The sequence below is a fragment of the Gavialis gangeticus genome, unplaced genomic scaffold (assembly GCF_001723915.1).
Source record: "Gavialis gangeticus isolate Ggan-Ray unplaced genomic scaffold, GavGan_comp1, whole genome shotgun sequence".
In the NCBI taxonomy this organism is placed as follows: Eukaryota; Metazoa; Chordata; order Crocodylia; family Gavialidae; genus Gavialis; species Gavialis gangeticus.
Window position 1 is genome coordinate 5,241,122 of NW_017729011.1, and position 12,210 is coordinate 5,253,331.

General features: G+C 41.0%; 1 protein-coding gene across 1 annotated transcript in view; it reads left to right on the top strand.

Moving 5' to 3' along the window:
* RABL6 (RAB, member RAS oncogene family-like 6) overlaps nucleotides 1–12,210 on the top strand; it is a 92,554-nt gene that overhangs the window by 6,348 nt on the left and 73,996 nt on the right. Inside the window, exons 2-3 of the mRNA XM_019510427.1 lie at nucleotides 3,542–3,676; nucleotides 10,651–10,698. Coding sequence (XP_019365972.1) covers nucleotides 3,542–3,676; nucleotides 10,651–10,698 — 183 coding nt within the window. The remainder of the gene's footprint in view (nucleotides 1–3,541; nucleotides 3,677–10,650; nucleotides 10,699–12,210) is intronic.

Here is a 12,210-nt window from a genome sequence, read left to right on the forward strand (position 1 = left end):
TGCCCCCGCCCCCCCGGCAGCTCTGGGTCCAGCCCCACTTTACCCCCCGCCCCGGGTCTGGTCCCGCTCTACTACCTCTCCCCACTGCTCCGTGTCCACCTGGCCCACATCCACCTCTCTGCTGCCTCCCCCTCCCTGCTGGCTGTTTGGGAGGCGGGGAGGGGGGGCATCAGGGATGGGGAAGCACCATCACCATGCCCTCCCACCCCCTTCACTCTCAAGCAGGGAGGCATGGGGAAGCCCTGCTGCTCAGGCAGCCGGGGCGTTTGCTGCTGCTACAGACTTCCCTGGCAGTGGCTCAAACTTGGGCCCATGCACCCAATCTCCACCTGCCCTCTTGGCGGCTCGTGCACAGTTGCCCAAAAGCATTACGGACAGACAGACAGACAGACAAACTAAGCCTTTTATTATATTTGAATTTTAGAATTTTAAAAATCGTGCCCTAAATTAAAGAAGGCATGACTAATAGTGTTTGTGCGTGTGTGCGCATGGTTTTTAAAATGATAAATTCACCCTGTTGTTATTTAGCCACTTGTGTATCTTGGAAGGAATGACATCAGAACATGTTGGAACAGAGCTAAGAATGGAGTGGGTGTCCTTGTCATTACATTTCTTGCTATTTTGGGTTCATAAACAGGGTGCCTCTCAACTTAAGGCTTTGCTACACAGGGAAGTTCCTGTGCAGTAAGTGATGGTGTGAACATACAGCCCCCAAGTTACTCTGCATTAACTCCCAGTGTGGATGCTCTTAGGATGCAGCAAGTGAATCAGCAGCAACATACACTTCCTATGCGCTGGGAATGGCCACAGAGGGAGTTAGTGTGGGGTAGTTTGGGTGATGCGCAGTTACACCCTAGCTGACTGCGCATTAAGTTCCTCGTGTAAAGACCTCTTAGCATAGGTCTCAAATGAAAGTTTTTGATATGCTGAAATAGTTTCTTGACTAGTCACAAAGGCTTTTTCTCTTTACAGAAGAATTGTAAGGGTTAACCTAAATGCCTCAGTATATTTTTATTCAGACTGAGCGAGATATGCAAACAGTCAAAATGGTGAAAGGTGTGTCTTTTAAAATTCCTACCTTTCAATAATCCAAGCTGTAATTATCAGCAAGCATCGTTTTTCAGATGGCCCTGAGGGAAGCAGTAGTATTCCCTGGGTAGGCCCCAGGTAGGAAACCTGAGACGGTCTTCCAGCTCTACTCTTGACTTGCTGTGTCTTAAGAAATATTGTTAAAAAGAATGCTTAGGGAAGAAGGTACAAAGAAGTGAAATGCTATCTTAAATGGGGATGGCGGTACCTACAGCTATCTGTGAAGAAGCTCTGAGAAGTGTGGGAGAAGTACTTTCTCTGTTTTCTCTTTGAATGCCCTTTTGATGGATTTACTTTAGTTTTGATCTTTTACAGTTGCATTACATAAAACATTAATAGCTCCTAGCATATGCTCTAGAAAAATGAGCAGGTATTGAAAACAAATGTACCCAGTTAATGACTGGTTGTATGTTGGATGTTGTTTAGAAGAATTAAGTGCATGGTACAAACATATCTTGAAACCAAACAATGGCAGTCTTCTACTTGTCCCGCTTTGTGTTTGATGCACCAGGAATTTGCTTTTATTTTATTTTATTTTATTTTATTTGTAAAGATACAGTCCTTTTCCTTAATTTATTTTCCTCAGAGACTAGACAGAATTTAAGGCTAATCACTAGGTATTGCAATTTGGTGGGTCAGAAAAGAAGAGCTGTCCATTTCCAAGGGAAGAACTAATTTCATATGTTGAATGTTTCTGAGCTTGTTGAAGTCAGTGCTTGGGTTTTGTGTTGCAATTTATACTATTAGCGGAGACAGTAGATTTGAAAGAATGATGCACTAAGTAGAACAAAACTTAGAAAACAAAGCTAATTGATTTCTACAGGAACAAGATTCTAGTGTCGAAAATGCTGCAGTCTTTGGGAATTGCACAGCATTCATGATTGCATAGATCACTTCATTGAGGTGTGTGAGGTGCAGGTGTTGTGAATACCACTTATGCTGTTAGTATGCTTTTCAGCAAGCTGTTCTGAGTGGGCTTTTTCTTCCTTCACGGTTAGGTTCTTTGCTTGATTTATTCTTCCTGTTGTGAGTAAAAAATGTATTACACAAACATACTTCAACAGAACGGTGGTTGGTCATCAGTTATTGCAAATGCACTGGAGTGCATTAGGATTTCTTGTTTGCCTCCCACTTGTGTATCTTGCACAGTAAATCCCATTTATAACTAGTGGCTGAATTACTTTTACTGAGCCTCACAGGTGTGCTCTGCCCTGTAAGAACATCAAGGAAGATTATGGTCCTGACTCTACAGAGCTTACTCACTAAATGATACACAGGGTTTCATCATATGAGGATCTATGGTGATTTAACTTAAATTGATATTTGTACAGCTCTAGTTAAACCAGTGCAAATGCACGTGGGGGACAAGGGAACAGTTTTAATGGGCCAAAAACTGCCTTATTTGTATTTAACTTAAACCAGGGTAACTACTGGTTTAAATTTTCATGGTCAGTTTAAACCAGTGTGACTTCCTTGGAGAGACCAGCTCCTGAGACTAGTTCTTCAGTTTGTATGAATGTGGTATGCACATCTTTGGGGAAATCATGATTTCTTGAGGGAAGAAAAGCAACTAAGGAGAAATATGAATAATGAGGAGGAAGGTAGAGTTGCTAGCTTAGAGATGGGTATCGAAGAATGTTAAAATGGGAGCATGGGGGTGGTGGTGAATGAGGGCACTGAGGTGAGAGCTAGGCAGAGTACAGACTTAGATGAGTGAAGTTGAGTGGGGCTCAGGAGGCATGATTTTTTTGACATCAGCTCTTTCTGTTGAATAGTTGACTCTGATCTGAGGGATGGCTGGTAGCAAAGTATCAAGCCTGTGTCACATGAAAGCCTGTGTCTGCATCCAAGCCTGTGTCACATGAAAGCCTGTGAGCTCCACAATTCAAGAAGGATGTGGAGAAACTTGAGAGAGTCTAGAGGCGAGCCACACGCATGATCACAGGGCAAGAGAATAAGCCTTATGAAGAGAGGCTGAGAGCCATAGGACTCTTCAGCCTGGAGAAGCGCATGCTCATGGGTGACCTGGTGGCAGCCTATAGTACATGAGGGGTGTGCATTGGGGTCTGGAGGAATGCCTGTTCACCAGAGCGCCCCAAGGTGTGACAAGGTCCAACGATCACAAACTCCTCCAAGACCATTTTAGGCTGGACATGAGGAAAAATTTCTTTACTGTCTGAGCCCCCAAGACCTGGAATAGACTCCCTCCAGAGGTGGTGCAAGCACCTAGTCTGGACTTTTAAGAAACCTTTGGATGCTTATCTTGCTGGGATCCTTTGACCCTAGCTAACGTTCTGCCCCTGTGGCAGGGGCCTGGTCTCGATGATCTTCCGAGGTCCCTTCCAGCCCTAATGTCTATGAAATCTATGAAAGGCCTCATTCCATTGGAATAACGCTTGCATTTGTTTTTAATGTGTTTTGTTTTATTTTTTGATCTGCTTTTCTCCCTCAGTGAAAATTGTTATCCGTGGGGACAGGAACACAGGAAAGACGACCCTTTGGCACCGACTCCAGGGAAAGAAGTTTATTGAGGAGTATATTCCTACTCAGGAGATCCAAGTCACCAGCATCCACTGGAACTATAAAAGTAAGAAGGCAGAGGGATGAATGGGGCCTTGAGTAGGGGAAGGGATAGCACAGTACCTGTGCTTGGAGAGTAGACTTTGTCACAGCCTCCTTTGTTCCCTGTCCCAGTGTCCAGTTGAGATTTAAAATGGGCACTCCTCATTCTGGTTGTTTTATTTACTTCTTCTCAGGCTTCAGTCCTGTTTTTAAATTCTTTCACTCAGAAGTTACATATTTTTAACCATTAAAGCAGATGCCTGTAGGCATTAACATCACAGGAGGATTTTGAATGAAATAGAAATAGGAACAGAACTATCCGTGATATTTTTCTTGCTATGTTAATAAAAAAAGGTATGATTTTTGAAATCTGCCCTTCTGTTGTTGAAAACCTAACCACTACATCACTGTGTTAGTACATTGAGTAGTACTAAGCAAAATGGAGTAATCTAGTCTCACATCTCAGCAGAGTGTAAGTATCATCTGAAAGTAGCAAAAAGTGCAATAAGTTTTTTTTTTTTAAATGCAAGTAGCTCTAATAACCTTAAATGTATAGAATTAGGCAGTGCTTCTTTAGGATGTGTTAATCTTGCAGAGATCATGGGATTCTCTCTCCTGCTAGGCAGCAGTAGGAGACAGTAAAAGTTCCAGGTCCAATCATGGAAGAATAGCAGGGAAGCTGCCTAAGGAAGCAGCAAGCTGTATGTGACACTGTCTCCTTGAACTCCAGCCAGAAGGGAAAAAAGGAACAGGGCCATTGCAGATAATCACTGTTGCAGTTTTTAATGGCACTACCAGGCTGCTGGAACATAGCACTGGAGGCCATTTCCATCTTGATTTTAACTTTCTATATAGGGGGCTAAAGGTGACTTAAAGCTTCCTTAGTCCCTCCTACTTTGTGGGCTGTGACTCCAAAAACTGCCTCTATGGCACTCAGTAGCCTATTAAATAATTGGGTCTACAAACAGGCTGAGTATGTTTTTGTAGGCTAATGTGATTAGATTAATAATTTACCCCCGTTCAGCTTCCAAGCATTGCACTCCTACCTTTCATTCTGGGTGCTCTCTCTTGACTAGAATTGAACAAGTATGGTACTATCTTATTTCTGACAGTTATAACACATGCTTTGAATCGTAGCTGAGACCTCTGGATAGAAATAGTGGGGGGTTTTTAGATTGAGAAGAATTCTTTAACTCTGTATTTGTCCGTGCCTTAAAGGCTTCAAGCTTTAGGATTAAAGGCTTAGTTAGTATTTTATAGGTTTTTCCTGTTTCCGTAACAGCACATTTGAGAGTGCTCTTTCTATCCCACACATCAGCTGGCACAAGGCAACAGCTGCATATTTTGTGCAGTATTCTATGGTTTCTGCAGCGTATCTGAGTTCCGCTGGCACTTTCGGGCTACAAGTGTGGTACTTATCTGTGTAACTCAGCTCTGTCTTTCTCCATCTCTTGGAAGGTCAAAGCATTGCTGATGTTTGAAGTAAGAGACTGAAACTTGTTTAGATCAGGGCTGTCCAACTTTTGAGTGGCTGGGTGGGGTGGGGAGGGGCATGCTGTGCTGCACTGTGTGGATTTATTTTGCTTGGAAAATTAGACTTCATTTATATTTGGTTACCTGGCTCCCATTTATGTCTGGTGTAGATGTAGTCCTAGAGTATAGGCATTTCATATAGCAGCTTAGTTTTGCTGTTAAGTCTTTGGGTAAATCTTGTCATCTTCACTGCAGATGGTCAGAGTTAAGGTGAGGCTCAGTTTTAGCAAAGCTTAGGGATCGGAAATAATAGCCATCTATAGCATAAGACCTCTTTAAACTCGGGGCACCCCTCGGAAAATGTCAGTTCTTAGTTTTCAGTTGTTTTTTGGACCACAAAAAAATAATAGAGCAATTCTGCTGCTGCAAAGAACTTGGAAAGACCACATCAGTTCACAATAGTTTTAAAAGTATGAATTCCTATTTGAAAATTCTGGGTTTATCTTGTAAATCATGCTTGCACACATAACAGTGCTGGCATTGTGTGGCACCCCATAGCAGCCTAGAAAGGCTCTTAAGGCACCCCAGGATGCACCCTGTTCGAGAATCACTGGCATAAACTGATGTACTCTCCCCAAGGTGAAATGTGCCAAAAAGTCTGATAGCTGCATGAAAGGGAGAACTGAAATTCTTTCACTTGCATCAGTTTCACCTGATGATTTTATTACAAATTGTGCTATGAAGGTAAAAACCCAGCCTTTAAACGCATCGGCAGGCATGTTGCTTGCTGTGAAAACTTTCCATCTAAGATAGAAAAGACATGGGCACTTTCAGAAGTCAGCCTAGATCCAATTACTGTCTTGCTATCTGATTTATTTTGCAAGAGAGAAATATTATTTATTTTGCCAGTGCCAGAGGCCAGGTACTCTGAACAAAGACCAGGAGAGGGAGAGTAGTTACAGTTAGAGCCAAATAGTTACAGTTTCTCATTTACTTGCAGTCAAATGTTCCAGGATCCCTAGAATGTCAGTACTGAAAGATGTAGAAGAGAAGAGGTGGGATGTGTCACTTGTGTCAACTTTTTGTAATCATTTTGAAGCCTGGTACTGAAAGCTTATTGTTCACACTATTTGAGGGATCTGGATGTGTTTCTTCACAGAACAAGCCAGAATGTTTCTGTGAACTTTGTTCTCCTGTCTGGACTTTTGTACATTTTGTGCATTTGTTTCTGTTGCTGAAGATAACAGTCCAAGCCATTGGTACTCTGGATTCTAATATACAGTTGTTTAGTTTGTGTTTCCTTAATGCCATGCTGCTTCTGACTGCCAGAAAGGAACCCCAAAATTCAAATGAGTAATTACCTCATGACTTCTTTTCAGAGTAGCCTGACTGTTCATCCATGCTTGGTGTAACTGAGCTAGTCCAGTTTTGCAGGTTTTACAGTCCAGAGCATGTGAAGTGATTCATTTAAAGGATGCATGAGTGGATTTGTTAGTGGTGGCCTGGGAGTCCTTGGTGATGAAGTCAACCAGCAAATGAGTTATTCTTGTATTTAAATAAGTCTTTGTAATGAGAGGCCTTACTGACTCCCCCACTAACCATTTCTTGGGAGTAAACAATGCCTTTAGTGTGGAAGTGGCTGCAGAATATTATGCCAAAGGACAGCTTGAATAGAGATCTTTGAGTGGTTTTGAGCCAGGGCTTTGAAATACAAAGCTAATGCAAGTCAGTTTTTGAAACTGTAACTTAACAGTCTTGTTCAAAGACCTGCCTTCGCAAACCGTTTGGATGGAATACTGCTTGTATTGTCCTGTGTGAGTCATAGAAGGAGAACACAGCAGTACTAACAGAGCTAATCATCTGCTTGTATGTTCAAGATAGTCAGGAATGCTGTTCCTGATAAAAACTAGAGCGATGGTTGAGTGTAGCAGTTGGTATGAATATTGTTCACTTCTAGCACAGGGGAACCGACCCCCTGCCCAGTACTCTTTTCTGCCATGGCAGGGGGTTGGACTCGATGATCTGCTCAGGTCCCTTCCGACCCTAGAAACTATGAAACTATGAATAACCTTTATCTCAGTAAATACTTCAGAAAAGTGTTATCCCTTGGATCTTAATAGATTGTAAATAGTTTCCCATTTCTTTCTGTTAGGGTTGAAGTGGTGGTGTAGCTTTGATGGTCCAGGAAATGTAAGAAGCAGTGTTTCCAAATCTGAAGGACGCACTTGTCCTTCAAAGCTTGTCTAACATCTCTTCCAACTATAGCATTGGTCCAGGAAAAGCTATCACCAAAACTTGCTTCTCTTTTTTTCTAGGACAGTTAGCTCAATTCCTTAGGTAGCAGGAAGAGTTACTGCTGAGCTGGACCTGAGCAGTTTACCCAATACCTATTAAGTAAACCAACTTAATAGCTGAAGTTACAGTCAAGATCAGAATACGGGTGAGGCTTGTTGGAGCACAAGGGCAAAGTCCTGGTGATAAACTCAGCCACGCTGGTAATAAGAAGCAAAATGGCATTGGAATTTTTGTACCGGGGGTTCTTTCCTGCATGTTAGGAGGGCTCCATCTTTCATGCCAGCCCCTGGCTTGTAGTTATCTTCAGAAATAATCTATACAGCTGCTGACATGAAAAAGGAGCCTTCTCACCTCTTATAATCCCTCAAAATTTTTATCTGTTGGGAAGGGTCATCCATTCTGGGGCCCAAGATGTCTTTCACTAGTATGCCCCTCACCTCAGCCTGTTGGTCACTGTGAGGTTATACAGGGAGATGGGTTTCTTATGCTATCCCTATCTAAGCATCACTTTATGGATGGGGAGGTTGAGGGGAAAATTCATTTTGCTCTGGGTGTTATTCCAGAGTCTCCAGAGCCTTCTTCAGGAGCATGGAATTGCCATGACTGTTTCCAGGCCAGCATTGTGAATGCCACTAGTAAAACTGATCAGCAGTGTCTTAATTTATAAGCAGAGCTAGCTGGCAAAGCTGTTAACAGCAAGAGGCAGTGGATCAGCTTGTCTGCAGGGGCTGAGGAAGCTGGCACTGCACCAGTTCAACCTTGGTTTGTGTGCATGCTTATTCTGGCAAACCTAAGGACTAGGGGCCATATCCTCAAGGCTGTTGAGATTTCTAAAGGTTCAAATGGCTTAATGCATATTGAGGTCAAGGAGAGCTGGGCACATAACCTATTGAAACACTGTTACAAAGATGATACTATGTGTGACTTTGCATTGCTAAGTATATAAATACCTTTAAAGATATGGCTGTGAAACCTGCATGAAAAGTGTAGTTTTACCCTACAGATAATCTAAGAAATATGGCTATGTGGAGGTCTTGGCCTGTATCTATTATGTCTGCTTCCATATAGTCATATAGTTCAGTTTGTGTGGAAAGCTTTGGTGTTTGTTTGTTTCTTTTTTTAAACTTTCAGCTTTGCAAACTGTCCCCTGCCTCTTTCTTTTCATCGCACAAATAAAAAATAAAGAGTTGCTGCAATCCTCAGTGAAACCCCCTAAACATTACTTTCTTTGGTTTACTGATTTAGTGTCTCCCTTGCAAACCTACTAGTCTTCAAAGGGTTTGCTCAGGTGTCACTGACTTAAGTTGGCCAATAGGCCCCTTATTAGTAGTGATAGTATGAAAGGGCCAGGCTTGATTATGCATCAGGACTTTACAGAGATGAAGATAGAAAATTTAGCTCTTTAGTAGTATAGAGTGAGACAACTCCACGGTGTTGAGTTATTCCTTTTGGCAGAAGTGCATTTTTTCCCAAAAGTTTAAATTCTGAGGAATTGAAATTGCATTAGGTTTTCAACTTTCTTGATGCTTCAGAGGCAGGGGAGGCTGGCACCTTAGAAGCTCTCTGGTTCTGACAGACATAAGCTCTTCTAGGTGATGACCTGTTTTATCAGGTGCTATGAATAAACTTGCAGGAAGCAGGGATTCTAAATGGAAGGAAATTTAAATACAGAAGGTAGGGGTACTCACAAGTAAGTAGAAGTTTCAGTTAATAGCCTCCTTGGCAGGAATGCCAGCAGTAGTTATATGGGATGAATTTGGGACTAAAAGCTGAACTGCAGTTTCTGCTAGAATGGTTTTTAGGCCCTAGAGCTCTGCTAGCATATTGTGAAGTGACTTTTTACCATCCTTACAGTTACTTACTCTGCCTTTGGTCCTATTGAATTCAGTGAAACTGCTCTGGAGGTAAGATATTCCAGGGTTACGAGCTGACGACTCCTAGAAATGTTCAGTGGCTAATTAAAAAATACTGTGGTCTAGAGGCTTAAGCAAAAAGGTCAGAACCTGCAGGTTATGGGTTTCTTTCATCTCCGTTAGGACTGTTGTAGGTTATCTGACTCTGGGGCAAGTCTCTTGATGACCTTGTGTTTCAGTCAGCCTAGGTGGAAAATTGAATGAAATCTGGGAGCTGCTCTGAAAAACCAGAACTATTTGGCAGTTGTGCATAAAGGTAAAAGAACCCTCTTCCTTGGGAAAGCAGAGGAGTTTTTCTTTATTCATAATAGTCTTCACAGGGTTTTCAAACCTAATGGCTAAACCAGTGATGTATCCCATAGAAGGATGGCTTTTGTTTGGAAAATCACAGTTGACTAGATTCATTCACACAGCGATTAGAGTTTATTTTCCACTTTGGGCCATTATCTTCCTACGTTATTGCTTTGTGCTTATAAAAGCTGCTGGTGCAAATGCTGGTTTCATCCATTAGGGTGGTGCAGCTCTGATAGACTCTGCAATATGGGCATTGTGGACATTGGATCACTTGCTTAGATTTAGTAAAAAGGTCTTTCTGACTGCATCTGCTCAGTCTGCAGTGTAGATGCTCAGCTGTCTGTAGCTTGCACATTGCCACCAGAAATAACGTTTCTGCAACTGGAACTTGGTTTGGTTCACTCAGTTTTAGTAAACTTAATCCAGCTCAAGCTTCTAGAGCTGTTGGTTCTGCAGTGTTTTCAGGAGTAAAGTCATGAGTAAAGGCTTATTGTTGTTAGAATAAGCAGTTACAAGTTGAAAGCAAAGCAGAGAACAGACCTTTTAATGATTTACAACTATATGTGTTTCAGTTCCCATTTATTGCACTTATGTGACATATTTGTGCTTTGTTTTTTTTTTCCGTCATGCACATGTTGGTTACTAGCTGGTTTTTTACCTTCTGGTTCTTAGAAGAAAACATGACAACTTTTTGAATTATGTAGAAAAAAGCCCTGATAAGATTCTTAAAGAACATATTGACTAACCCCTTCCAATTTGAAGGCTTAATTTAGAATCTTCTTGTATAAATATTTTCTAACTAGGAGTATTAAAGACACTTTTTAAAGACAGCAGCGTTTTTTAATATATTTGAGAGGAAATATGTGGTGTTTAAGGGGATTTTACTAGCACATCAATATTTGGGGGAGGTGGCTTCTTTTATTTATTTATTTTTTTGGATTACTGTCTGCAATGCATACTTGTTTTAGGTTATTTTTTTTGCCAAATCCTCCTTTTAAAGTTATCTGTTCTTTATTGCTTCTAGCCACTGATGATATTGTAAAAGTTGAAGTCTGGGATGTGGTTGACAAAGGTAAGATCTATTTCTCCTTTTTCTGAATTTGAAATCAAAAGGATTTGTGAAGAATTCAGGAATTACATTTGTTTTTGCCTTCTTTAACAGAATGTACATGTAAGTTTTCGATGGTTCTGTAGATATTATTTTCTGACATCACTTAGTAGGATTGGGAATCATTTTATTATCAAAGCCATTTTAACTTCAGCCTGAACAGAGAATGCAGAAAAAGTTGTAAAAAGCTTAAGTTTTTCACTGTTATGTGCAAGGTGATTTCATACCTTCAGTATGGCCCAAATGACGTGGTTCATAGTGTGTTCATTTCCTTTACTCCTTCCCCCAAAAACCTTTTCTTTTTCTTTTTTTTTCTTTAGGTTGTTGCTCAATTCATTCTGTTTATAATGATTGCTATTGAGCTGTCTTTAAAAAGGAATAAGCTTATTAAATTGAGAAACTTTCACTGCACTAAATAGTGTATGTGGAGCTGCGGAGGAGGGGGGACACCATGACAATCCACTTAAATGATTGCCTTTCTATGTGTTAAATGAAAACATTATTTTAAACACCTCCTTGGACAGGAAGATACACTGCAGATAGTCTTAAACAGTCTTACAAGATCTGGGTGTCATTGGAAATGTAACGGAATGTAAAGTTCTTTTCTATAACCCTTGGTTTTTAGGAGGTTAAAAACTGTAGCAGAAACAAAGTTGGAAGCTCTTGGTGCATGTGTATGGAATTCATAGGTGATCATTCATAGGTGACTCTTAACAGCACATGCTAAGGTACAGAGTACAAATTTTGTACAGTAGTTATTAATACACAGTGTCTCTCCAAGATATGTATCCTTTTTAAACTGCACAAGTAGAAAAGGGACTTGTAAGAATAGATCCTCTTACTCTGCAGATCCGCTCCTTCTTGGTAAAGTTATCTGCATCACATACGACCACAGTGCTGAAAATTTAGGTTTTCATAACCTTAGTCACTTTTACCTATAGTTGAAACAACTCCATGGGCAACTCAACTAGAATCTGTTCTGGCATGTCAACGTGTACTTTCAGTAGAATTAATAACTAAATTCCAGGTGTGGTATCTAAGGGTATACAAAACATGCAACTCATTTGTACTTATGTTACAGCTCCAGGTCTAACTATAGTTTAAAAAGAAAAGAAAAAAATGGTATTCTTAACTCCAGCTAATTAAACCCCAGTGGTATGATAGTAGCGAAGCTGAGGGATTTAGGGTTAGCAGCTTGAGTTCAAGCCTGTTTTAACATAAATTAAGAATGCCTTTTGCAATATTGGATAATCATAGAATCATAGGAAAATTAGGGTTGGAAGGGTACCTCAGGAAGTCACATCTAGTCCAACCACCTGCTCAAAGCAGGACCATCCCCAACTATATCACCACAGCCAAACCTTTTTTAGCCAGGACTTAAAAACCTCCAAGAATGGAGATTCCATAGCCTCTCTGAGCATCTGTTCCAGTGCTTTACTACCTCTTTGTGAGAGAGTTTTTCTTAATGTCTAGCCT